Here is a 27,532-nt window from a genome sequence, read left to right on the forward strand (position 1 = left end):
CCTCAGTGCAGCCATACTTAAATAACTCCTGGGTGAATTGCATGTAGCATGTATTAGTGACCCAGTCTTCTGTCTCATAAAAACTAGAGAAGATTGCCAAGACAGTTGTGCGCTCAGCTAACTTTTCTTTTTGAAAATCAAGCTTGTTAGTAGCCTCTCTCTAACACATCTTTTCTATGTATTTCCCAATTAATAACTAGGTATTGTTATATAATTTATTTTTAAAAACGATACGCCTTAAGCTGTCACATGATATATTTATTCAATCATATCTCATGAAGAGTTGTTTTTCTGCTCCGCTTCTGGAGTTCCAATAACTGTTACGCAGATATAAACACTTAAATAAGTTGGTGTGCTTGTAGCTGGCAGAAACAGTCTAGTATGCAGCAGGGTAGACACGTCCTTAAGTGGAAATAGGAGTGTAGGTAGGTGCCATTATTGTAAAATAAAAAGAGACTGTACAGTTGCTTTCCAAATCTACTGTTTATCTGTTTTTATTTTACAGTGCAAGGATTAAGTCATTTTCCTGGAGCATACCATACTTAATTTTGAATATTAATCCCTGACTCTTAGGAGCATTAGATTTCTTCAGAGAGTCACCTAAGGACAGCTGAAGTACATGGGATAATTTTAAGACCGAGACTTTAACAGTACCTTCAGATTCCAAGAAGACAGTAAAGAGGCACTAAAGTTGTTTATCTCCATGCACATGTCTGGAGTAAGACTGCATTTGCCCCTAAATTCAGAGTAAAATATTTAAAACAGGAATATTTCCCCTACAGATTGTCAAACATTTGTATTCCAGATGCATATGAAGTCTTGCTGAACACTTGTTAGTGCAGACTGACACCCATTTGCAGAAGAATCAGCGCAGACTTTCAAGTTTACAAACTAGGAGCTTCTGCATAGGACTGCATCATCTTCAACCAGGGCTCCATTCCTCCCGACGCTGTGTATTTCTCAAATTGTCCACTGAGCTCTTGTGCTCCTCAAAAAAAATTGGAAATAGGGTACGAGGCAGGAAGGTGGTGTGGGATACTGGCTACAGGGACAGTGAAGCTCTCCAAATAAACCCCAACTTCGTGTGGATTCTGTCATCTTGTTTACTGGTTAAAACCCAACTTTCAACATTTAAAATGATCAGTGACTGGGTAAGGAGCAGAGAAAGGGGCAGGAAAGGAGAGCAAAAAAAATCACCAGTCAAAACTATCACTGTCGGTTTTTCATCTATTTCCTGATGGGACTTCAGTATTCTGAGCAGTCAGTTAAGACTCACAGGAGCTGTGTACAGACAACCAGAAGTGACTCTCCTTCTCACAGACCATCTGTAGGCTTCTCTGATACGCCCCTTATCACCATAATCCACACTGCTGTCACCTCTGTCAGATGTTCCTGGAATGAATTCTAGGCTAACTACCTTTTTAGAAAACAAACAAGAAGAGAATTGCATTACCACTTGTATCTCAAGACACAGTCTCTGTGCCATGATCTACATAGGCTAGTTCTAGGGGGAAAAAAAAAGTATTTTAAATATTAATATACTAAAAGGAGGTTAAGGGAACTGTCAGTCCTCCATCTTTCCTGTCTAGCTCCTGCTAGCTTCTACTCTTTAATACTAGAGAGAATCCACACATGCCTGTAATGTTCAAGATCTTTTGATGTAGTTGCTGATGGGTGAAATACTTAACATTCACTGTATATTGAGTCTGATTATTTTTACACCAACCCCATGAATTACCAAGTAATCTGTTACCAGAATTCTTATGCAAGTTGCTCTTTTATACCATTTAAAACAGAAGGTGAGCAGTACAGTGCAGAGGAGCTGGAATCCCAGTCCTGAAGAACCCAGTCTGGAAAGTTACTTCCAATGTCAAACAAGAGGCAGAGAGTATGAAAAGATAAATTATTCAGTAATGAATCCTACACACTTATAATGCACAAGTTGTAATGAATCTCCGTTGCTCTTGTAATTTTGTAAAGTTGTTTACCTAATATGGTAGATATGCCATATGGTACACTAAAGAGAGTGTTAGAACAAGGACGTGAAGATTTCTAGGTTTTTATTTCTAGTTTTGTATGCAACTGTAAACTACATTCAAGCTGTCCTAGAATGTGAGCAGTAAAAGAATATGGGCTGCTCTGACCCTTCATTCCTCTACTGCCCCTTGATCACTTCCTCCACCTCTCCTGTCACCTGCTCTTCCTCCATCGCTCCTCGGGCACTGTGGCCCAGCACTGGGCTGTACTGGTTGGATGCCACGAAGGACAGATTTGGGGCCACTCTGAACCTTTGGGCTGTTCTAGCTTAGGTCTAGCTTTTTCACCCTTCATAAATCATTTGAGCAGCTGATGTAGATTAACTCTTCCACTGTTTAGGGAATGCGACCAGACTTCTATTCTAGATAGTTCTTTGGTATGTTGCTTATAGAATTTCACCATAGCTAAAACTAGCAATGTGCTCGACTGTGGCAGCAGCAAACTGGTGGGGACTACCCTGCTTGAGGCAGCATTCCTGCCTTGTAAGAAACAGGCAACATGACCTACAGTGATGTCTGTAAAATCACAGTTACTTTGTAGCACTGTAATTTGGCAAAAATTGATAAAATGGAAGTTAAAAGTCACAGAGAAGGAAAGGGCATTTTCTTCCTCCTCCCTCGAGTTTCGAATGATGAGTGAGAAAAGCTGCAGAGTACAAACATTTGAGAACAAGAGTAGAAGATTAATATAAAACTCCTCAGAGGAGCTAGGCTGTCCCTTCTAGTAATGCCACCTGGTGAAGCGATTGGAGCCTTAGGAAAGGCTCCGTGTTGTGTAATTTTTACTCAGCAGCCAAAGTCTACTGCAGGTAAGAGGAGGACATGAGAAACCAGAACTGTAATATCCCTTGCCATAAACTGAATTTCTAAGATTTTTGATTCAAACACATTTACTCACCCTATTATTGGAGGTCTGTATGCTAAGAACAAATACCTATCAGTTTTTATGTTTCCCCTGTGAGCTTCTGGCAAACAGCTTCTCCCTTGTAGGCACGTTGGCATATTTGGGGGCAGGGTGAGGCATGGGACAGTGCTTCAGCACTGGTCCCATTGCTCACGGGGCCAGCTAGCCAGCAGGGCAACTGAATTCACGTTACAGTACCACAAGTTAAGCGATCACCACAAAATATGTAATGCAGGAAGTGCTGACACCCATGTTTGGGCAACCCTAAGTAGAGAATACTTTGTCTCTGACCTATTTAAAGCAATTCCTTCTCACAGATAACTTGCAGCTCTTATTCTTCCAGGTCTCCACCTTCGCAGCCTTCAGCCAGTTATCAGGCCAGTCAGTTCTGGGCATCGTCAACCAGGGCATTAGCGGGTGCTGAGTCGATCCCACTGCAACACGGTTCCAGCCTCTAATTCCATCCATTCCCAATACGTAAGAGCAAAGCTTATTTTATAATACTGAAATAAGAGGTGCTATTTTAAGCCTGATACCCCTTAAAACTTACCACATGCTACGATTTATCTTTCAGTTCGTAATTGTTCCAATAGTTCAGTTTTCTGGGGAAACAGTGCCTGGCAAAAGAGGGCATTTATTAAAAGGCAGGTTGTATTTTTTACTCTATTTACTTCCTTCACGATGGTTGCACAATAAGGTCAAAGTGCAGCTCCCTACTGTAAGGGAAGACATGTCCACCTGCAGCCAGCGCCTGGCTCAGCGCCGCCGCGCCCCTCCGTACACGGCCGGGGCTCCGGGCCGAAGGCCGGCGCGACGGGGACCGGGCCGCGGCGGGGAGCGGCCCTGGAGCAGCCGCGGGGGCCGGCGGCTCCCGCCGAAGCTGCCGTTTTGCAGAGGCACGGCTCTCCCCCCCAAGGGTTAAGCGGCAGCGGGGGTGTAACGCACGCTGACACACAGGCGGGGATCGTCCCCAGCGCGGCAGGGCCCCCGCCTCGCCGGGCCGGGCTCGGAGCTGCGAGTGGACCGTTTAAAATTGTGATCTCCCTCGCTTTTTTCCCCTCCCCTCTCCTCTCCCTTCTCCCTTCCCGGCGCTGGAATCGCAGCCGCCCGCCCGCCCTCCTCGGGCGCGCTTCCCCGGGGCTCGCCCCAGCCCCTCCGCCGCGGGCCGCGCCGTGCTGAGTCAGGCTGCTCAGGCCGCCGAGGGAAGCCTGCGGAGACCGCGCCTGGCCCACAGCGGCGGCGCCCGCCCCCGCGGCCCGGCCGGCGGGGATGCGGCCGGCGGCGGCCGCCCCGAGGGGCTGCAGCACCCGGCCGGGCAGCGCTCCGGGGTTAACCCGCCTCTGCCAGCGGCGGAGGGAGGGTGCGGGGGCTGGCGCGCTCCTCCTCGCCCGCTGCCCCCGCCCGGGGCTGGGCGTGGGGCCCGGCCGTCCCCCCCGCCGCCCGCCCGCCCGTGGATCAGTTACACGCAGCTGGCACAGGTGTGGGGCGCCCTTCAGACTCGCGCCAGCGGGGGAGACCCGGCCGCAGGGAGCAGCAGGCAGCCATGCAGCCATTTTGGGCCGAGGCAGACAAAGAGCCGCGGCGGCGGCCTCCCCCGCCGCTCCGCCAGCACGGGCTGGCCCGGCCTCGCCCGCGCCCACCGCCGCGGCCCACCGCTGCTGCTGCTGCTGCTGCTGCCGCCGCCGCCGCCACCACCACCCCGCCCGCCCTTCCTCCCTCCCTCACCCTCCCGGCCCCGGCCGCCGCCGAGCCGCTGCCGCCCGACTCCCAACTAAGCGCTCGCAGCCATTTGCCCTGCCTTTTATAGGCGGCCGCCGGCCAATCAGCGGCGGGCGGAATCCCTCTCCGGCCGGTGATGTGAGGCTGGGCGCGCGCGCCTGCGCAGTTGGGGGGGGGCCGAGTGTGTGTGTGTGGGGTGGGGGGAGGGAGGGAGGAGTGAAAGGGGAGGGGGGGGAGGAGGGAGCAGCTCACAGGAACCCTCCAAAAAAAAGATGGCGGCGGGCTCGGATCTGCTGGATGAGGTTTTCCTGAACACGGAGGTGGATGAGAAGGTGGTGAGCGACCTGGTGGGCTCCCTGGAGTCCCAGCTGGCGGCCTCCGGCCACCACCACCAGCACCACAAGGCGCAGGAGCCCCTGAGGGCCGCTGGGGGGCTGCTGGGGAACCATGTTGTGAGCAGCAGCAGTAGCAGCAGCAGCCCTAGCCCTAGCCCTGGAGGAGTAGTAGTAGGAGGCAATGCTAATGCCCAAACAGAGAGCAGCAGCAGCAGCAAGATGGGACTGAGTGCCCCAGAGATCACAAAAGCAGGTAACATGGGCAGGGGTGGGGGGCTCTGAGGGAGAGGGGCCCTCCCCTCCCCCCACTCCCCAGCTCCGGCTGCCTCCTTCCCTTACTGCTTTCCCCCCTTTTCCCTCTCTCCTCCTTCTCGTTGTGGCAGGAGCGGGAGTGCAAAGGGTGGTATCGATCATATGGGGGAGAGCCTCCCCTCATCATGCCCCCTCGGTGTGTATCCGCGCCTCTGCTCCCTCCCCTTTATTTTCCCTCCTCGCTTCTGCTTACTAGAGGGTGTTTTATCATGTGTGGGGGCAGCCTCCCCGCCGAATAAGCCGGCAGTGCCCGTCCGTGACTCTGCCGGTCCCCTCTTCTTTTCCTGCCCTTGTTGCTGGAGTGTAAAAGGGCTCTCCTAATCTCGGGGGCTGAGGGAGGCAGAGCCCACCCCCGTGGTAATGGCTGTTTGCCTCCCGTGCCGCCTGTGACTGCTCCCCTTCCCTTTCCAGGGGTGGAGGTTATGGGGGGGATTCCCTCTTGATAATGCCGCCTTAGCTGTCTGTGTAAATGCTCCTTCCCCTCCCCCTTCTCTGTTGCTGAAGTGCAAGGGGGTGTTATTAATCATGACACCTATTTCCTGTAGAGGAGGAAGCGAGGGGGGATTTCAAGGGGAGGAAGTCCCTTAAAATGCTTCCCCCCCATATCTGCCTGCCTGGATATTCGTCCCCCACCCCCTCCCTTGTTCCAGGGGCTTGGAGGGGGCATTCAACACCTCTCATTCCTTCTCTGCCCTCAAGGGGGTGTTGTCACAACACCAGGTCCCAGGAAGGGGGGGAATTCAGGCCACAACACCCCACCTTGTACAATGTCTTCTCCCACCCACCCCCCCCGTAGCTACCTGGGAATATTCCCCCCTCTTCGTGGTGTGAAGATTGTAGGGGAATAGTGTGAAGGCTGGGACTAGGGGCTCACTACGTGAGAATGGAGGGAAGCTGTTTTTCAGGGGAATTAAAAAAAATGTCTCCCCAGAATCTCTCTGCAATTTCTCCCCTCCCCCCATTTTTTTTTTTGCTTGTTTTCTTCTTGCTGAAGTGTAAGAAGATATTACAGACCTTCTGTTATGATTAATGAAGCTCTTCTAGGAGGATCTCCTTAACCCGTATAACGTGCATCTCAGTATCTGTCTGTCACTATTCTTTTCCCATTTCTGTCTCCTTAGGGCCAGGACCTGGACTGTGTGTGACTGTACTTGTGATAACACCAGGCCTCATCAAGGGGCATGAGGATTATTCAGGACAAGAAGCTGCATCATCTTGTCCCTTCTCAAAATCAGCTTTGCTTTTTATTTATTTATTTTTGACTATCTCTGGCTGTGGGAACTTTGGATCCAGAAGAACAAATTCTGTAATAAAGTGGAGGGGACTTATGGTAACCTACTCCAGGCCTTGCAGTACTTCTTGTCTTGCCAGGCTGATGTTTTTCTTTCCTTTCACTTTTTCATATTTTGCTGCTGTTGAGCCCCCTGATCTGACTTACTCTGTAGGAGATGAAAGGATTAGAGGGTAACGTGTGCTGGGCATAGGGAATATGTCTTATTAACGTGTCTTCCATTGCCATTTTTCCCTCCTTGCAGTTGTGGTCCTGTTGCTAAATGTGATGTCAGGCTCTAGAATGGGGAAGAGGTCTAAGATTATCTTCCTCCTCCCTTCCCTTGGTTCATATCAAATCTGTTTTTCCTATTTTGTCTTACTGTAGTGTTGAAAGCAGGGGTGTTGCAATTATTATTGAATCTGCCAGTCTTTGGTGGGAAATTGGAAGCTTCAAGATAATGTCTTCAAAGCCATCTTCAGTTTGTACTCTGTCCTGTTTTCTTGGCTCCAGGCAGGCAGCCTGGGAGATGGAGAAGACTTGATGATGAGGGAGAACATTCTGTCTTCACTGGACTTCTCTTCTTGCTCATTCTCTCTGTTTAACCTTGTTGTTGTTTTGCAGGAGCAGGAGGAGTGCAAGGGGGCGTTATTAATCATAACACCAGGTCCCAGACTTCAGCTCTCGATGGAGCCACCACAACAAGCACCAGCACCACCACTGCAGCAGCAGGAGGATCTGAAGTCACTGCTGCTCCAGGGACCCTCAGTCAGGGCAAATCGGTGGTTATCAGCACCATGGCAACTGCCTTGTCCACCAGGAATGGCAAGATAGGGACCACAACAGTGCAAACTTTGAATGGGAGTAATGTGGTGATGAACTCTCACCATACAGCAAGTGCGGCTTTCTCTGGGACTCCTGTAACTGCTAACCCTGCTTCTGCACCTGCTGTGGCCCCTCTTGTTAACAATGGACCTGGATCTGTGGGGAAAGGAAATACTGTCAATGCTGTTTTGCCATCAGCTTCCAACACTGTCATCCAGACTTCGTTCCTTAATACTGCTGTGTCCTCTTCATCTTCCTCCTCGCCCACAGTTATCTCCTCGCAGCCACCACCAAGCATTGGAACCGGGGCGCCTACGGTGACGCTTGTGAGGCCACCGATACACACAGCAGGACCCACAGTAGCTGCAGCTGGTGCAGCCACTCAAAATGGGAGCAATACTGTGATCAATTCAACCATCAGTGTGGGGAGTTTTCCTGCTGTTGCTACAGCCACTGTGGGATCTGGAGTTTCCCTCCAGACATCGCTTGTGAACAGCCAGTCTGGTTCCACTGTGCCAGCAGCTCCCGCCACACAGGTCATCAAATCTGAGTCTCCTAAAACTATAGTCCAGGCAGTATCCCAACAGCAGACGCTGGCTACTGGTGGCCAGCCCAGTACTACAGGGGGTAACATGATTATTGGGCAAACTATGCAAGCTGGGCTCTCCAATGTTGCTCCCAATCCTGGTGGGATACCTCCTGCAGCTCCTGGCACCCCCACAGGAATGGCTAAAGGCACTGCCAACACGGTGGCACAAAGTCTGCCAAGGACTCCAACAGCAACTACAAGTGGAATCAGAGCAACTTTGACTCCTACAGTTTTAGCACCTCGTTTGCCTCAGCCACCTCAGAATCCAACTAACATTCAGAATTTTCAGTTACCACCAGGTAAGCAAGAGGATTGATGTGTTTTATTTTGGAGGTGTATTTCTTGCAGGGAGGTAGGAATCCAAATAAGATTTCTTGCTGTTTAATTGTGAATTGTGGAAAAGGCATTACATTCAACAATGAGAATCGTCTGGTTTTGAGTAGTAACATAGTAGCGTTCCACTACTTAGCATATGATTTTGGGTGACCAAAAAGTCTTTTCAGCAGTAATAATTTGAAAATAATTCTGCCTGGTATCTTTGTTACAGTGTGAGTGTAGATGAAGCTGCAAACTGCCAAAGCGTGACAATGGAACATTATCAAATGAAATGTTGCTATTTCATTTTCACGTAAGGCATTTTGACTTTTAAGGCGGTTTTGTCAGTAGCTCGTATAACCTTCGCGTGCTGTTCAGTTCCCTCTCTGTCCCTGCATGCCCCCAGTACCACAGAGCACTCATGAATAGAGAAGCAGCAGATACAACACAAGAAAACTACCTTCTTTTGCTTTAAATACCTTCAAAGTCTGACTTAAAAACTCACAGATTTGAAGCTTATGATCATCTTTTTAGTTGCTGGAGTTCTGATACAAAAGGCAGTCTTCCTATGTCCTTACCTCACCCTGTTGTGTCTAGGGTTGCAGCTTTTGTAGTAGCTAGTCTCATGCTTAGTGCTGAGCATCTCTGGACAAGCAATCTAGTCCTGAACTCAGTGGGTGAGTAAAAAGCAGGATGAGAAGCATTTATTTTCTGACAACTGTTCTGTCCCTCCTTAAATATTCTAGATTTGGAGATTTAAGGTTATATATTTGCTGTTATTTTGAACCTGGCTTGTACATGTATCCAGTTTCATTTTATACTGAAAATGCTTGTGTGGACCTACACGGAGTTTCCTGGCTTTTTAATAATATATAGTAATAGCTGTATTCTTACTATTCAGGGCAGTGTTTTCAGGGCAGTGTACAAAGAACAACTAATTGAATAAAATCAGTGGAGGTTGTTATCATCTATTTCAGTTGATCTTAGTAAAAATAGACCTATTGAAGCTCCTCACCAACCTTAAAGCAATGCAGCTGTCACATAAGGTAGATCAGAAACTGTACTGTGTTACTAGTACGCATCATCTTTTTGTGTAATATATATGGTATGTGATGCCATGTAGTTTGATGAAGTCTGTCAAACATTCTGTGTATCTTAAGTTCTAACTGGCATAAATATTCCTTTTTTTTTTGTATAGAAAATTATTCCCTATATGAGTAATTTGAATGACACATGTTGCTAATTTAAAAAAATAGCAGTAAAACTCAGACCTTGAAATCCCGGTGCTTAATTTGAAGCTTGTAAATTGATAGGCTGGAAAAGCCTTATTTATTTATTTATTGCCACAATGTATCAAAGGATTTTTCAGGTTTACAGTCTATTGCCATGTATACCTACTTTTTCACTAATACTGCATTATAAACCTGATTATGGGAAAAATACGACTGTTGAGTCCAGTGGGACCTTTTTTCCAGGTAGCTGATGTTTTCAAACTGCCGTAACATACTGAAATGTGTTACTCTTAGAAGCGGCGTTGCCAGTCCTTAAGCATAATTGGACTGTAAATTGCTCCTTTGGAGGTCTTGATAGATCAAAGTAAAACAATATGGGTTCTAAACACTTGAGGTTTTTTATTAAGCACTTTTCTTGTCTGTCCTGCACTTTAAAAATTATTTATAACTTCAAAAGAATAGCATGACTCTTAAAATAAGCAAGTATATATGACTGAATACATAGAAATTGGAAATCGGGTTCTTGAACGATAAGACAGAATTAATATTGGGAAGGATTTTTTTTTTTAGTGAAACTGATCTCTTTTTAAAAATTGCTTTGGTTTACATTTTTATACTTTGCGAAAGTAGCAAACTTTGAAAATGTTTTGCATAAAGCATTTCTTACAGAAAGCGTAAGAGCTGGTGGATGTTGAGCTCTTACAAACATCTCACAGGTGCAAGGGCTGGGCACTCTGAAAGTCTAGCCACATGCAACTGCTTTAATCTTTAGTAGAGTGCACATACATTCATAGTGAAAGGAGAATAGATGACTATGCTTTTGAAATTGTATTTCAAATTACAGCATCATAGGCCAGATTTTTAAAGGCAGTTTGGTAGTATGAAGCTGCAGCTGCAGTGCTTGTATGTTGTTCATCTACTGTATGCATCGAATTTGCGTTCACAAGTTTTTAAAAGTTAGTAGTGTGTGCTAATAAGAGTTTGTAAGACTTAGTGCTCAAAATAGCTTGAGATCATACACTGCACATGTCGCTTTTTACCAAGATTTACAAACACTTGGAAAGAAAATCCTTATGGAAGGTTTGACCAATAAGCAGCACATGTTTTATTGTTATTTTCTTACCCTGAATTACTGTTTCTAGCTCTCCAAAATACAGCTACAGTTTCACACATATGGAAAGCAGAATCTAAAATGTCAGTAAGCGTTATTAACCTGGGACTTGAAAATTAGAAACCTTAAAAGGTTTCAAATGTTCTCTTTAAAAAGAGCTTGTGGAAAATAAGCTCGATCAACGCTCTTTAAAATATATTACTTTTAGCATAATGCTTTGTATTGCATCAAGGCAATTGTGTAACAAACATGAACTGACCATATTAGAGGTGTTCAAAGAGCTAATGGGCCATAGTTGTGCCCTTACTGGATTCCGGAATATTGCTTCTCAAAGATACTGGACTATTCAGAGTATCTGTGCATTAATAATGGTTTTGCACTACTGACATCTTTGGAAAGAGGACTATTGCACTTAGTCTTTTCTTCAGGAGCCTGTGTTTGGAACTTTGTGGTCCAGTTGGACAGATCTGGGTAATGAAGGTCCAAAAATAACCTCATTTATAGCTTCTTAGCAAAGACGTGAAAATATTGTCAGATGATTTTCTAGGGGGCAGGAACACAAGTTTCTCTTTATACAATGCTGCTTTAAAGATGCAACGTCTTTTGAAACTGTGACTGAAAACAAATTGTATGAAGTTCTTTGTTTCCAAGTACTTCAAGCAATAATGTGAAATGTGTTGTGTACAATAATATGATAAGAGGTAGGAAAATTGGTGAGTTTGTTAAAGCATTAAGTCAGTGTTCTGCTGTTACAGATGCTCAGAAAAGTGCAAATGAGATTATGCCCGAAGATTGATCTTTTGCAATGTAAGAGTTTGTAAAGTCTTTAGAGGTCATTGCTGACACATGGTAGAATCATCTTGTAAAATGACAAAACTTGTATACTTTAAAATCACTTTTCAAAATACTGTCTTCTCCAGCAATGCTATAATACAATTTCAAAGCAACGTCTATGAGCTTATGCTTACTTCAGCAGTATTGTCAACTTGAGGGTTCAACGATTTGGTTTCTGTTCTTGCAAATGCTTTATGTTGTTACTCTCTTCTGCTTTATTTTTATGTACAAGCATCTCATAATAAGCTTTTAAGGTGCCTGCTTAAAGAAAGGAGCAGGTTGGAGAGAGTGCTGTAGGTCTGGACAGTTTTCTCTACTGGCTGAGATGAAACTGAAATCTAGAAACCTTCACTTCCCCCTGTCCCCCTCTTTTATTTTACCTTCAGAGTGAACGTTAGTACTTATGAAAATCTGCTAGCTTGATCCTAAAGACTAACTTTTTTTTTTCCCCTGAATAAACAAGATTCTGTGACACTCAGTCCTGTTTGAAGATAGCAGATAGAATAGGTTGTCTTTATAGTTCATGTAGTTTTTTAAATTCTGCGATCATGATCAGTATCCTCATTAGCAGTAATGCAGTTGTGCGGCTGTAGAACAACTGCTATCACAGATTTGTTTTGCTTTGTATCTAATAATAAAACTTCTTTATTACTTCCACAAAACTCAGTTGGATCTGTCAGTAGCTGATGACAGGGGATGAGACTAGACTTCTTCATTACTTTCTTTCTGGAGGGCGTCTCATGTGCCATTTCTGTGATGACTACAGGCTGGGCCGTTTCCTGACTGAGAAACTGCTGGGGCTTCTTTAGAACTGGAATGGTGGAGAGTTCTGAACAGAACTGAATGCAAATGAGCTTGACAATTGGTTTAAACTGACCATTGGTGCTTTCTAGAAGCAAAAGGTACCTGGAAGAGCACTGGTGCTATACATCTGCAGACCCTGGAGGATGGAGTGCATTGATTTGCAGAGTCAAGTTTTTGTTCACTGCCGTAGAGGCTGAAAGCTTAACTTTTGTAGAAACTGATGACTTTTAGCTTGTGGTAGCTATCCAAGATGGATTCTACCTTAGGCCTTGGTCATAGTGGCTTTAGGATGGGAAAACTACCTGAACAGATACTTAATTTAAAGCATGGGTTCAGGTCGACTTGATCAGTCATACTTTTTGGAGCTGGAATCACTGAAAAATAACTTCCTGGGGAGTAGTTCTGTTTCCTTCACTAAGGAGTTGGGGTGCTAGGCTGTCGAGCAAAAGAGAGTGGATAGAAATAGGAGAAAGGCGGCAGGCTGAGAAGAATCAGACAATCTTTTCATTGTATAATAATTTGTGTTACTTTTTCATACTGAATGCGGCATTCTTTGGGTTACATTGTACTTGAAACATGTACCCCAGAAGTGCCTAAAGTAACTAGGAATATAAATAGATGAGAAAATCTACAGACTTCCATAATATAAGAAATATAGAAAGAAACAGGAGAAATACTATGAAGTAGTGGAATGTAGTTGTTGCTATTTCTCAGTGACTAGCAAGCGAGTTCAAACATATCCTGATTATAGTTTCCCTGTATGTTGCATGTGCTGCCAATATTATGCCTGTTAACTGTTGGCATGGCTCTATTTTGTTAAAAATAATGTCTGTAATGCACAATGATAATAGGAGCTTCTTATAGTATGTTTAAGTTTCAAAGCATTTTACAAAACTTAATCCATGCAACATGCCTGTGTGGTTGGTAAATAAAGTAGTATGAACTCTGCTTTAGAGCTGGGGGAAAGAGCAAGTTAGAGAAGTTCTGACTTGCCCAAGGCCATGAGGGAATCGATATTTTGCCAAGATTAGAGCTTGGGAGCCCTATACTTGGCGCATAAAGTGGTATCTCTCTTTCTGAAAGATAACTGTGGATCTCTTCTGCAGAACTCTTCTGGGTGGGGGGTGGATTTTATGTTCAAATCATGCATCAGCAAAAGGAACATTTTGCTTTATTTGAAATCTGCTACATCAGATCTGCCATATGTCGCCAGACTGAAAGTTGTGTTTGTTCTTATTGCAACTTTCATAACTGAGGAATCCTGCATGTTTAGCTTTGTACCCCAAACAACTTAAGACTCAGAGAGCTGTGCAATAGGATTTTTTTGTTAAAATGAGTGTCATGAGATGTTTTGCACATCTGATAAGAGTGTCTCTTTAAGTGATGGCATCTAATGGAATTATAATGTGATTCCGTTATGCTATGAAAGCTCTTAACTTTGACTACGTATTGTTCAGTTGTCCTATGGAAAATTCAGTTGTTCCCAACAGCCTTTGGAAGACCATGTATGGATTTATTTCATATGCCTACCTACATTTCAGACTGTGGTGTCTCTGAGTTTTTCGGATATCACTAGGCTTATGATCAAGGTTATTGGTCAATGACAGAAGCGAGTGATTTATTCTTTATTCTTTTGAGCCATTTTTCATTCTGCTGCTCTAGAAGTTACATGGTGTTTCTGTGTTCAGTGAGCTAAACGAGTTTTCCATCTCTGGAAATCTATGTGGGTTACTTTTAAAATGCAACGTTTTGGTTTGAGGACCACAAATTTGAATGCTGCCCAAGACTTGAATCACTGACACAGGATGCTGCAGCAAAGTTAGCCATCCAAGGTAAAAATGCAACAGTTTTGGGCACTAATAAGACACAAATTAGTAGGTATCATAAACTCTCTTCAGATTAAATTGGTGTATGAAAACCCTTACTATTGTTTGTCTTCTCTGTTTTGGGAAATGATATGGAAATAGAATCTTAAAAAAATGTATGAAGTAGTTCAGGAATGCAGTTGAAAATACTGATATTAGCCTAACTGGGTTTTAGCAAAGACAAGATATTGGCTTGTGGAAAGCTTGCTTCTGTTCTCATAAAAACTGGGTGATCAAATACGTAGAGTCCGCTTAGTAGCAACTGAACATAGGAGTCACTTAAGAACACAGCATGTTAAACTTTTTTTCGTTACTACATGCAGTTTTTGTCAGAAATACTGGAATTCAGCTTTTTGGCCTAACGAGTAACTACTCTTGTCAGGATTGTTCTCTGCGTTGAAACTTTATAAATGTTTATAACTCCATATATCTGTCTGAATCTTCTCCTTGAATTTTATGTCATTGCTTGATGTTAAAAAGAAGGCTTTTGGCAGTTGGAAGACAGTAAGTGTTAGCAAGTTTAACTTTTTAATGTTAGGCCTGTTGCCTCTTGTGGAAGAAGATTTGAAGAGGTAGTGCCATGGGAGAAAAAATATGAAAATTGTTTCTCACAACTGAAGACAATGATAGAAAGGAATTTTTAGTCATACTTAGAAGACAGTTATTTCAGTTGTATTATGAACTGTGAAGCTGTATGTGAGGGAACGCCAAACTCTAGAGAGAGTATGTGGTGCTCACAAGTTACAAAGGGCTTTTTCTATGCATGGCCACAGGGATGTTCCTGTGTACAAGTAGTTGTGTGATCTGTGAACGTTGCCGAAATTTCCCTGGTGCGCTTCTGGGGCCGAAGCCTCGGTATGTCTCTATCCCTTTGACAGGTCGCACACAGTTGTTTTACAGAGACAGAGGCTGTGGGGATATTCAGGCTTTATTTTTGTATTAGTATAAGTTGTTAATGCGTTAACTTGAATTTGTTTTTAAACTAATTAAGGTCTTGCCTAAATACAAGACGTTGTAGTGTATTTCTACTGATACTGGTTTATTGAAAGTTGTAAAACCTTTCTTGTCTGGATACAGTTTTTGCTGTATCAGCCCTCTTGCATACTGCTTCCTCACAAGAGAAGGAAAATAGGTTATACAGTAAGCATCTTTTACAATAATACAGTTGTATTCGCACTGGAGATTGTACCACTAAATTATTGAGGCAAAATGGTCCCATTTCCAGCTCAAATGTTGAGAAGCATAAAACCTGTACACAGACCAGGCTGTGATTAAACAGGTGTAAAGACTGTGTGATCATTCATATCTTGAATTAGATGAGCCTTTTTTTTTGTTGGGACACATGAATAGAACAAATACGTTGGGTGTGGTTTTGTTTGGTTTGGGGTTTTTTTAACCTTTTAGGACAGTTTTACCTTGGCTTAATCTGGAATTTTTTACCCCAGTTCTATTCTGTGGTAATTTCCTTCCAGAAATGCTGGTTGTCTGGAGGTACAGGTGTCTCAAGGAACTGAGAGCCAAGTTTTTACCACAAAGCCTCCTGTCTTGGAGTAATTTTCTTCAGGTGTCTTTAGCGTAATACTTAAACTGAAATAATTGTCCTTGAGGCCTTATTTATGCCTTTAACTAAGGGTTTTTTAAATACATAATATTTTTGGTGAAAACAAAACCTTGATTATCATCACTATGTAACGGTATAGATTATCAGTAATCAAGACAGAGGTGATAATCATAAGGAGTTGATACAACTGTGTCCTGTTTCTGCAGTGAGATCTGTATAGGCAGCGTTCAGCATCTCAGTAGAGCTTTCTTAAGGCATTGTACAAATGTAGATAATCTTTGGCTCTCTAACTGTTGTCAGGCTAGAAATAACATTTTAAAAAGATGAGTTTCAGTACTTTTATTACCAGTGATCAGAAAGTTACACTTTGAACATAAAAGGCTGATTCTCAGCAAAGTGCATAAATAGGTTATAAATCCTTTTACCCAGGGACAGTCCTTTTACTGTGTATTTGTACAGGATTTAGTGCAAGGTTCGACTCGGTTGCCAAGCTCTTTCTGTGGGATTTGGAAAAGTATATTGATAAAAATTGAGCAACGTCTTGTCAGTGTAGGACTGTTTATAAATTTGAACTGTAAATTATGAACACCACGTATCTTTTAATTTTGATGCTTTTTTCCTTAAAATGCATTACTAAAATACTTTGTTCAGCAATGCGTTGTAACCAGTACCTAGACAACTAGTAACATAAAGCTCGCATCAGTTTGTAGTAGTATTTTGCACATCTGGCATGACTGTTCTAAGATTTATATTGAATCAAATAAGTCTCTCTAGTAAAAATGGTCTAACTTATCATTGTAACTTGATTAATATATGCTTCTGAGAGTAGCTGTTAAAGCCATCACTACTTTTGTACAGAATAAACCACGTGCTGGATAGACTCTCTACAGACAACCAGTGTAGCTTCAGTTGAAAAATCCGTGCTCTAGATATCAAAGTATAAACAAAAACTAAGCAGTAAGGTGTGGTGCCATGCTCTACTCTGTCTTAAATGGTTTGAGGGGGCAGCAGTGCTATAGTAAGCTGTCTTCACACCTTCCTTCAGTTTATTAGTCAAATATTTCTGTAAGGGAGGGTTAGATTTAGTGTGCCTCTCAGAATGTAATAACATCAGGTGCATCCAGCATAAGTGGTGGTGTGGCGAGTGGGACCAGTTGTACTCACATGAGTCAGAAGTATCAACTCCAAGGAGTAGCGCTGAGGAACTGCAGCACCAGTGGCAAAAGAGTCAGCGGAGGTGACCAGAAGAGTGTCTGCTGAGAGATCAGTGGAGGAGGTTGGAAGAAGAGATCTGGAGTAGGAAGGCTGAGAGTAGCTGAACTGTGCAGAAGTTTATAGAAAAGCATGTGGAGTTGTTAGTTTCTAATAAACATATGTGCAGTCATGTTTGCGGTCGTATTGCAGATGCATTGGAAGAAGAGACAAGTGTTCATGCCATGAACTTCAACCTCTTATTTCCTTTTGTTCTTCCTTTTTTCCAGTGTATCATTTGATTTTCTTTCCTTCCCTCTCCTCCATGGGGGAGGGGGAGAAAAGGCACTAATTATTTATAAGTGTTAGTCATACCCAGTCATTAAGCTTAGTCATTACTCAGGACTGTGCATTTGATGGTTAGTAAAAATCAAAATGAGACTTGATTTTGTTTAAAAGCTCTCTGAGTTCAACCTTACAGGTGTGAAAATACTTTTATTTCTGTGTTCAGACTAACTGAAAAATCAGTGCTATTTCATAAATGTTGCTATCAGCCAAATGACATGTAATATCATGTCCACGTTGATAGTTTGTATTTGAACTCACAAGGCATAGTGTTTGGCATATTCTCAAAGCAGAATAACTTCTGTATTGGCAGTGAGAGAGTCATAAAATCACAGACTGTTTCCACAGAGGAGGATTTGAAGGGGACATATCTGCTGAGGCTGCCCTGGGTAGCTGTCAGTTGGTGGAATTGTCTATCGTTGGGTCTCCACAGCTCCGGGTGAAAAGGTGGCATCAGCAAAGGGTTTTGTCACTGCTAAAATGACAAAGGATATATACCTGGAGTAGGGCATTCACAGTGGGGACAAATTGAAGATATGCGTTTTTTATGGGTTTTTATGTACTTAGTTGTTTTAGGGTGTTGCTTTTTGAAGGAAGGTAAGATGGATTTAATGTATTACTCCTCATTAGGTATTTGTGTGCAGACTGCAGTAAATGCAAAGTAGCTTGCCCATTCCCATTTTGTCAGGTGCTTGGACAGCACTAATATTGATATGCCTTGGTATAGACAAACTGTTTGCCAGAAATGAAGACTAGTTGAGTTTTAAAATCTCCTATATAGAATGACAGATCAAAAGAATTAGTGACACTTTATTTTGTGTCTTCCTTTGTCAAAAACAAATCCAATTTGGTATAACTGCATTGTTGTTTGATGTGAGTATATTGAAATTAATGGCAGAGCTAAATCTGAGTCGCTTCGAGATCAATAATTAAAGTAATTGGCTTATCTCTTGATAGTGTTTTTCTTAGTTCTTTCTGCATCAGGCTAAAGGCAGATTTGTGTGATGGTTGGGTTGCAGTTTGACAGAGCACTCTGGTGTTTTTGCTTTGTATGCTTGACTAGAAAGGAACATTAGCACCCTTTCAAGGAATATAGCTTTCCAGATAAGTCAAAATAGTTTCAAATCACATTGTTGTTGAAGTGTTTGTCAATTGTTGCTATATAAAATGACATATTTCCTAGAACACTTCTTACCCACCTTTGCAACTGAGCAGGTGAGATTTTTTTTCCATATGGGTTCACTGTTAATGCAGTGGCTTTTTGGCACTCCAGCATTACGTTATTCCTTCAACTATATTTCTAAGAGACTTGTGAATCAATACTTTACAAATGATTCACTTCTTCATTTTTAGACAGTATAGTTGAGTTCCATAGTTTGAATTCTTGCATAGTAAGAGTAAGCAAAAGCTTTTACTATGAAGTTGAGTTTATTTTGTCATTTGACTCTTTAGTAAGAAAAAAACAAAAGCAGTTTTCATAACGTGAACTTGTGTACTTGGTCTGTACAAAATAAATTTTCTGTGCGCTGCAGTCAGGATTCTGGATGATTTTTGAGAATGTATCTTTCATTTACATTGGCAATAATCTTAATCAGTTGTTCAAGAATTAGTATTTCACAGACCATAACTGTTGGTGATCTGTGTGTGCAGATTGGGCATGTGGGGAGAGTGATGATAGGCAGGTGAAGCGGAGTGCTGTAGTAAACTAATGCTGCACCAAAAATTTTAGGCATTGTGTCTGGGTAAAATTTGACTTTATTCCAGGGTGACATGAGTTGAAAAGTGAAAGGAGTGATGTGCTTTTGTAGCTCTGTAGTAAGTTCTTGTCTAAGACTCTGCCGTGCCAATCTTCACTATGGTGTAATGGTTAGTGCCTGTCAGGAGACACTCCAAGTGTTTTCTATTAGAGATGCTCTGAAGCAACACCTGACAGTCATGTTTTTTCATGCCGAGTTGTAGCTCACCTTAAGCACGACAGGTGCTGAACATTTAACAGGCACCTTTAAGACGAGTTCAGCATAGTGTGCACTGTGTGCTCTCCATCCGGTTGTGTGCAAAACCTCAGCATTCGTTGCTTTAGGGTGCCCATTACTTTGAAACAAGATGTGAAGGGAATTTGGTACAGTATCTCAGGTTGCTTCAGTGTGCTGGACAGCTCTAGCACCGCCTGGCAGTTTTATGGCCTGTAGACCTGCAGCACAGGGAACATACCTACTACTAACTCGTGTTTGTACAGGCTGACTTCATCTGTGCCAGAGCAGCGCAAGCACTTCTGGAGCAGGTGAAGTCACAGATAGTCGTGGGTTCATTTTCAGCTAGCTGGTTTACAGGAGCTGATATCTGCACTGCGTAGACTTCGCTGTAAGCACTGTGGTTATCATTGCGGAGCTAAGATGCCTCTGTAGAAGTCAGGAACCAACCATGTTTATTCATGGAACTCAAGAGCCTGGATTGCTGACGGTGTCAAAGACTTTGGCAAGAAAGTTCAAGGAAAAGTTTTTTCTGTATTTGTTGTGCAGCACAGATCACCTGAGGTTCTATCTAAGCACCTGAACTAAGTGCATCTAACATGGTGGTGCACATCTCTCATCAGGTATAAAATAATGTGTCCTCAGTAGCATCTAATCCACGGCTGTGTTGCCATTTAAAGTTCTGTGCTATTCATCTTGATGTGTAATCCTTGTTTCTCATGAGTTGGTGTATAGATTGTCCATGAGTTGCTACGTGTCTGCTGGTTTACTGCAGATGGTCTTCTCTGAGGTGTGTAAATAATTGTAAACCTGGTAAAACTTGTCTTGTGTTAGGGAAGATTCCCTTAATTACCCAGTTTTTCATGGAGCTGCAGTGAACTAGTAGACTTTGATAGATTCTTCCCTCTTTTCCTGGCCTTTCATTCCTATAGAGTGAAAACTTTGCCAGCTGGGTCAGTTGTCATAAGAGGAGGAATGATGGATTGTTGGCCAGCTTTGATGTTGGTACCAGGTTATCATTTCCTTTTCTGCAATAGGGGACCCCATCATATATATCAGTTCTGCAGAAAGTTTGTATAGGCAGCTATCCTTTTCCCCAGCTCTCTCTCCAGCATTCTTCTAGCTTTTTTTGTATTGGGAAAATCTTAGAAACTTTGTCCTTTTATAAAGGTTTTGTCATACCAGGGTCTCTGTATAGCCTGATCCAATCATCCACAGAGCATTGACTCATCCCCTTTGCTTTATAGGGCTTTTGTGGTGTGTATGATACCAACTTGCATAACCTTACATGCACCTGCTTTCCTTTTTGTTGCAACAGAATCTCTTCTGACAATACAGAAGGGATACTATTAGCAAGCTTTCTTCTGCTAATATAGCACAACCCGCTTATGATTGCTGTCAGATGTTTTTGCCATCTCAAATGTTTGCAGCATCTTGCCACAAATGAGTATGTGCTTGAGAGCTTAAGGCACAAACTACTTTGACGTTAAGATAACCTCTTAGTGAACTTCCTTGGCAAATCTAGTTAGGATTTGAAGATTTGTCAGATGTCAGTGGACTTTATGATCAATAACCCTCTTTGCTAGAGATGTTTGTAAGGACTTTGATTTCCTCCACCAGAAGCATCAATCCTCTAGTTATTCTGTCAGGCTTGGACATTCTTTCTGAACATCAGCATGTGTGTGTATTGAAGGTAATTCTTTGCTGCCTAATGGTTCTCCCTGACCTTAACTGTTTTTTCTCTGGAAATAAAGTTCAGTTACTTTTTTACTTTAAGAAGAGAATTTCCTCAGGAGACTGGAAATGGGTATTCTCCATACAATTTCAAGATCATACATCCATTAATTCTTCTGTTATGTCTCAGCTACTAAAAAAGAAGAACTTATTAAAAGTCTAGGTTCCTTAGTAATGGTTCTGAATTGATCTGGATTAGACCATGAGCTACATTGTGGGTAATGAGCAAAATCTGGAGGCTTGAAGCTTCTGTTCAGTATCCACATCAGAAAGAGAGGTGTTGTCACTTGTGATCCGATAGGATAGTTTCTAGGTTTTATATTTCAGAGATATGCAAGAGTTTCATTCTTGCATGCTCGTATGCCCAGTGACAAGCACGGGCATACCTTTTTATGGACCTCACTTTAGGTGCTTGCTAACTGTAGATGAAGTCTTTCAGTATGTGACCTACTGCATGAATCGAGTCCTTGAGAAATGGAGCATTTATTCTGAGAGAGGGTGACACCTAAATATGTGGCTGTTTGAGTGGCTACTTGCTAGGTGTGGTTGGCAGAGGTGACAATTTGCTGGACTGTGTCTTTCCTCAGAACAGGAATCTGAAGAAAGTTTTAACTCTGTCATTGGGAAGTCCAGCTCCTATAAATGTTACTAAGCTGAGTTTACCAGCAAAAACTGGTAACAAAACAGGAAACTGTTTGGTCTGGGTTTTCTGGATTTAGAGGTTCTCTAGCAAGAAAGCTGTATGTCTCAGGATTTACACCGATAATCGGAGTGGTCTGCAAAAGGCTACAGAATATTTTTTTTCATTCTTCTTCCTTTATTATTCTGATAATGTTTTTTTTCTTTAGTCTTTGCCAAGTCAAGCCATGTTTCAAAGAAAGAAGAAAGAGGAAGGCATTAGAAAAAAGCCTGGTTTGTGTTTTTCTGACGTGTTGTATGGCCAGAGATCTTCACTTTTATTTCAGCGCATGATTTTACAAGTTTTATTAATTAAAAAAAACCCCAACCAACAAACAAACAAAAAAACCCCCAAGCACAACACTTTGTAAATAGAAATGCCGTTAGCAAATGGAAATACAAATAGCAAGAGGCAAAGACAACACAGTGTAGAATCATGCAGCTACATCGTAATAATGAACTTTTTCATCCAAACACTTGAAAACAGGAGAGGTATCTGGGAAGGTCTCCACAACAAGAACACATGAGATGACTGTTGTACCAGTCAGGAGCACAAGTCTTTTTGGCATAAGGAGCAATCCAACTCAGTTTTGTTAATCCTTCATTTGGAGCTGTAATGAATTGTTTAATTCAAACTAAAATATGAACCACTTTCAGAATTCTCTTAAGCCTCTAACTTCTAACAAAAATGGTAATTAATTTTAATTTTAATTAGCTTTTTAATGAGAGACTTGGAAAGAATGCTTGAATGTTTGCATTTTTAATAGTGAATATGATTTTAGAGTACATGTGATCAGACTTTCTAGGAAAAAAACAAGGCAGAGAGATATGTAAAATGGCCAAGTTTTGTTGTCACCTCTTTCGAATTGAACATTTCCAATGATCTTTGTTAGCTGTTTGGTCTCAAATAGCAGTTCATCTACTTTTGGGACAAAAGCCTGGATGGTAAACTTGAAACAAAGATATTTTTCTTCCTTACTTCAAATATGTTGCTGAACTTAGAGAAGTGAGATACCTTGGTGGAATTCTAGCTATCTTCTAGTAGCTGGTAGTCATTTCTGATATGGTTCACACAGCATTTGCACCCTTACGCATTCGAGTTTGAGGTTATGATACTTCTTTGTATTTAAATATTTAAAATACAAGTTTGGGAATGTAAGAGAAAAATTTTTTGTTTTCTACACATGTAGCTGTCAGTCCGTTCTTTTTTCCATTGTAATGAATGAATTGATTGAGTGGTGGTTAATGTATATATGGAGAGAGGGGGCTCTTGCAATCCTACATTGACTTTGTTTAGAAGTAGGAAATAAATGGAACTTTCTTTTTAATTCTTAATCAAGTTAGCTCCAGTGAGCTTTCTGAACTTCACTGAAAATTCACTTAATGCCAGCCTGCGTATAGTTTTGGTTTAGTGAGGTGGGTTTTTTTTAGCTAATTGGGTTGGAAAAGAGTCTGTAGTTGGGCTGGGGAGAGAGAAGCTGAGAGAGCAGCTCCATCTCCCTTTTTAAAGATTTCTCAACAAGGCTGGGAAGGTGTTAAGTGTTCAGTCAAAAATTACTTGCCCACACACTGTATTACTGGTGAATTTCTGCACAGAAATTTCAATAACAAAGTTCATTGCGATCTGAATTTTTACCCCTTTTCTGAAATTACCCATATACTAACAAGATTAAGTTTCAAGCAGGTAAAATGTCTTAGATCATCATACCGTGATTAAAGTTTATGCAAGACTAGTCTTACGTTTGTATATAGCCCACTAAGCGTGCACAGCAATTTATCAGTGTTAGACCCTAATCTACCCTTTAGACCCTTGGAAACTGTATAAATTGTTGGAAACTGTATAAATTGTTGGAAACTGTATATCAAATATGAGTTCAGTATAAAAGAACTATTTAAATAGGGACAGGTATGAATGTAGCTTTGTATGAATTACTTTTTTATTATGACTTCAATACTTGAGGGGAGGTTCAGACTTCCCATAGTTAGAAATCTATCAGGATAATGCTTAGAGTCAGGGTTTGTGTTACCAATGATTGTTTTGTCTGTCTACTGCCAAAAATTGAACTTTCTTGATATGTTTTCTAAAGCTCACGTTAATATACTTTTCAACTGTCTGTTTCAGCAGTTGGGCTATATTAATGTGTAGGCATGTTCTAATTTTGCATGTAGCTCAGGGAGAATATTTCGTTGTTCAGACATTGTGCTTAGTCTTCAGGGGTAGTCAACCTTCATTTTGTGGTTATCTCCCTTCTTTTCTCATTCATATTTTGGGGAGCAAACCCAGGATTTGGCAGTACCGGTGCCCTGAGGGGTGGTTGTGCTGTTGCAGGATGCTAATGCGTGGTGCAGATTCATTCTTGAGCCTGGTGTGTGTATGGAGTTGGAGACTGGAACAGCCAGCACACAGCTATGTGCTGGTGCCTGATGCTGTAAAAGTTCTTATATGCAGGTGAGCAGATTTGGGTTGGCACTTTTAAATAATTTTAGTTAGTTTTGCACCAAGATAGAAGTTTCAAAAACAAACAGCCCCCCTCCCCAAACCCAAAACTAGAGTTAGGATCTATTATGTTGCCGCTGGAAGGAAAGAATATGTAACTCCTTTAAAGAATTTGGATGGTATGTTAGCTCTGGAATATCCTAGGGAATCCCCCAAATGGTGAATTTTAAGATAAAAGTTTCTTATGGAATGTCAGTATAATTCTCTGACGTTTAAGGGCTTCTGAAAGCCCGAGCATGTATAGTGGCATCAGGCCTTTTCAATTGCTAGGAACTAAATGATAATCAACAAACCTTAATATTTAATATCGACTTGAAAATAGCTCCTCTTGTCAGGCTTCCACTGAACTATGTTTTCAGTTATAATAATATCAAAGATTTCCTTTGATTCAGTGTTTAGCTTTTTTAGCTGATTATGAGGGATGACAGAAGTGGGCAACATGAGTGAATTTCCCAAGATTTTATGTTTGCACATTGAAAGAGAATGTCAAGTTCTGATTGTGTGGGAATAAGCTTGATGTAGTAGCAGGTCACTCTCTAGTCTTTAAAATACTGAATTTCTCTGTTTTCTGTCAGTAGCCCTCTTGCTGTAGCATTAGGCTGATGGTGAGAAAGTGATGGTTCTAACAAGCAGCTGACAGGATCAAGCTCTATATTCACTACTGAGGTTTTTAAAGTTTCTTGTAAGCTGTGGTGGTGGTATATGACTTCCCTGTTTTAATGAAAATGCTTCTCCCTACATAAGTTACAGGAGAAAAGACCTTACTTCTTGGTATGGCTTGGAAAATGTTTTTTGGACTTAACAGCTAAACTAAGCATATTTATTTCTACAGTCTGCAAGATTACAAATAAGCGTTCCCCCCTCCTCCTTTTTTACACAAAACCAGTTTGAGAATACTTGTTTCTAGATAGAACTCTTGTCCATAGCAGATTTCAGTCCTACCTTAATACCTCTAAGCTGCAGTGCAAAGTCACCTTTTTGATGTAAGCTAGTTTAACGTCTCTGCGTGACTCTGCTTCTTTAAAACAGAGTTAATATAGAGAATGTAAGGAAAAAATTAGGGGCAAATTAACTAATATAATCTGGTTTTCTTTTGAACTCATTTTTGCAGAAATCAGTGTATGGATTTTTGCCGTTTAACACTAATTTTCAAACAGTCCAAGAAAACTGTTTAAGGCGTTGCCTGTAAACATTTCAGCACTTCATCTGAATAGAAAAGCAAATAAAAGCTTGATTCTTTTGAAGTAGTCATGCTCTGAGATGGCATAGACCAGATCTCCAGATATTGTTGGGGAGTGTGTATAGGCTTTTTATTCACTAAACGACACTTAAGAAAAACTTTCTGATTTCAGTAGTGCCTCTTGATTTTCATGGTGAAGTTTTCTTCTGTAGTTTGTTGCTCAGAAAGGCTAATTTTGAGTGCCCAGTTCCTTAGGTGGCTTTTTCAGAGCTGATGAGGTCCTGAGGCTCTCATGGACTGAGGCATGCTGAATGAATACGCTCTTGAAAACCAGTTCATGTTGTCCAGATCCTGTTTGTGCCTTCAAGAAAGAAGGACTATCATCTGAAAATCTGCCTGTAAAAATCTGGTTCCCTATAGCTACCCATTGGGGTTAAATCTGTTGATCTGAGTGACTGAGCAGGGAATGACTGCCTCATTTCCCTCTCCATTTTATTTTTCTTTTGGGGTGTAACATGGTACAATGCAGTCTGTTGCAGATGCACATGAGAGAGATTATGATTTTATAGCCACTTTCATTACTAAATTTGTTATGGGAAATTAATTTAGAACTCAGACAATTGTGTTCCTTTTGATGGTGAAGCCTATGTTTGATTATTTTTTTTTTTCCCTCTTAAAGAAAAACAAACAGGAATCTTGCCTAATGGCAAGATTTTATTTTATTTGCAGTGTTTCATAAACCAATTTCTTGGTAAAGAGCAGGTAGGATTTTTACATGATTGCTAATTTTAACCTCTAATCACATGGAATTTTTTGGTTGGGATGAATATGACTTACTGCGTGTTCTGATACACACCATACTGAGCATTTTGATAGAGAAAGAATATTTTTGTAATTAAGCTATTCTATACAAAATGTGATAATGCAGCTGGGTGTTTAGATTTTATTCTAAACCATTTCTGTTAGCTGTGTAGTCCTTCAACAGTATATTAATTCTATATGTATCCAACTTGGATAAAAAAAACCCCTGAAAAAACATGTTCTTTCATATTTGAAAATATATGTTTCTCGACCAATTTCTTTTTTAACAGGCATGGTCCTTGTGCGTAGTGAGAACGGGCAGTTGCTCATGATCCCTCAACAAGCCTTGGCGCAGATGCAAGCACAGGCACATGCCCAGTCTCAGCCTCAAAATACTATGACTCCTCGTCCTGCTACACCTACCAGTGCTCCTCCAGTGCAGATATCGACCGTGCAGGTTAGTGCAGTAATTTGCAGTGTTAAAAACTGTAAGATTTTTTTTTTTCCTGTGAAGAATACACCAGAAAGTAAGGTATGATGTTAGTGGTTTGAAGAAACCATTGAGTAAGCTGGTGCTGTACAGGCTTTTCCACATGGCATAGGCATTGCGTTTTGTTCCTAATTCTGTTATAGTTTGGCTGTTACTCATCAAAAATATTTTTACTTAGCTGAATCACATTAAGTTTAAAACTGTTTGATATAAAGACCACCATTCAAGACCATATATGGTTAACGTGTGCAACTCTCTTCCCCAAAGAATCATTATTCTTTGTAAAACTATAAGAAAAAAGTGAATATGGGTACATACACACTGAAATCATCACAGTTGCATTAAGTTCAAGACTAAAAATCCTTCTCATAGTGATCCAGATGCATTCTTTTGTGTCCGTAATAATGGCAACTATCCAGAGACAAAATACTAGATGTTAGATTATATTTAAATGTAGGAACTAATGTGTTTTGGTTTTTTTTCCCCTTCCACAGGCTCCAGGAACACCTATTATTGCACGACAGGTGACACCAACTACTATTATCAAGCAAGTGTCTCAGGCTCAAACAACAGTGCAACCCACAACAACGCTACAGCGTCCTCCTGTTGTGCAAGTGAGTTTGTAGAAAAGTAATGTATACATGAGATATATCAATTGTTAAGATTAGCTGAAAACCTGCTTGAGACAGCCAGAAATACATGAAGTATAGTTGCTAAGTGCTTGGAAGAAATGTCTTCTGGATTATCCTTTCTAAAACATTTGCAGATCTCAATTTAATGTATATTTTGGACATATATGTATGTTTTTATATGTATATTTTTATTATTTCATATTATACCGATATGCATATGTATTTAAAGGTATCCTGTTACTACTTAGAACTGACTAAAATAAAATACCTTTATGCTTTCTGCCTCAAGAAAGTCACACCAA

At 41.6% G+C, this 27,532-nt stretch overlaps 1 protein-coding gene across 3 annotated transcripts in view; it reads left to right on the plus strand.

The window, feature by feature from the left end:
• The first annotated feature begins 4,914 nt into the window (after positions 1-4,914).
• TAF4 (TATA-box binding protein associated factor 4) overlaps positions 4,915-27,532 on the plus strand; it is a 39,738-nt gene continuing 17,120 nt past the window's right edge. For all 3 annotated transcript variants that reach the window (XR_012625518.1, XR_012625519.1, XM_074843021.1), the window contains exons 1-4: positions 4,915-5,247; positions 7,201-8,289; positions 26,399-26,565; positions 27,093-27,212. Coding sequence is in view for 1 of the 3 variants with exons in the window: in XM_074843021.1 (XP_074699122.1) it covers positions 4,932-5,247; positions 7,201-8,289; positions 26,399-26,565; positions 27,093-27,212 (1,692 nt within the window). In the remaining 2 variants the exon portion in view is untranslated. The remainder of the gene's footprint in view (positions 5,248-7,200; positions 8,290-26,398; positions 26,566-27,092; positions 27,213-27,532) is intronic.

The sequence above is a fragment of the Strix aluco genome, chromosome 17 (genome assembly GCF_031877795.1).
Source record: "Strix aluco isolate bStrAlu1 chromosome 17, bStrAlu1.hap1, whole genome shotgun sequence".
Taxonomy (NCBI): domain Eukaryota; kingdom Metazoa; phylum Chordata; class Aves; order Strigiformes; family Strigidae; genus Strix; species Strix aluco.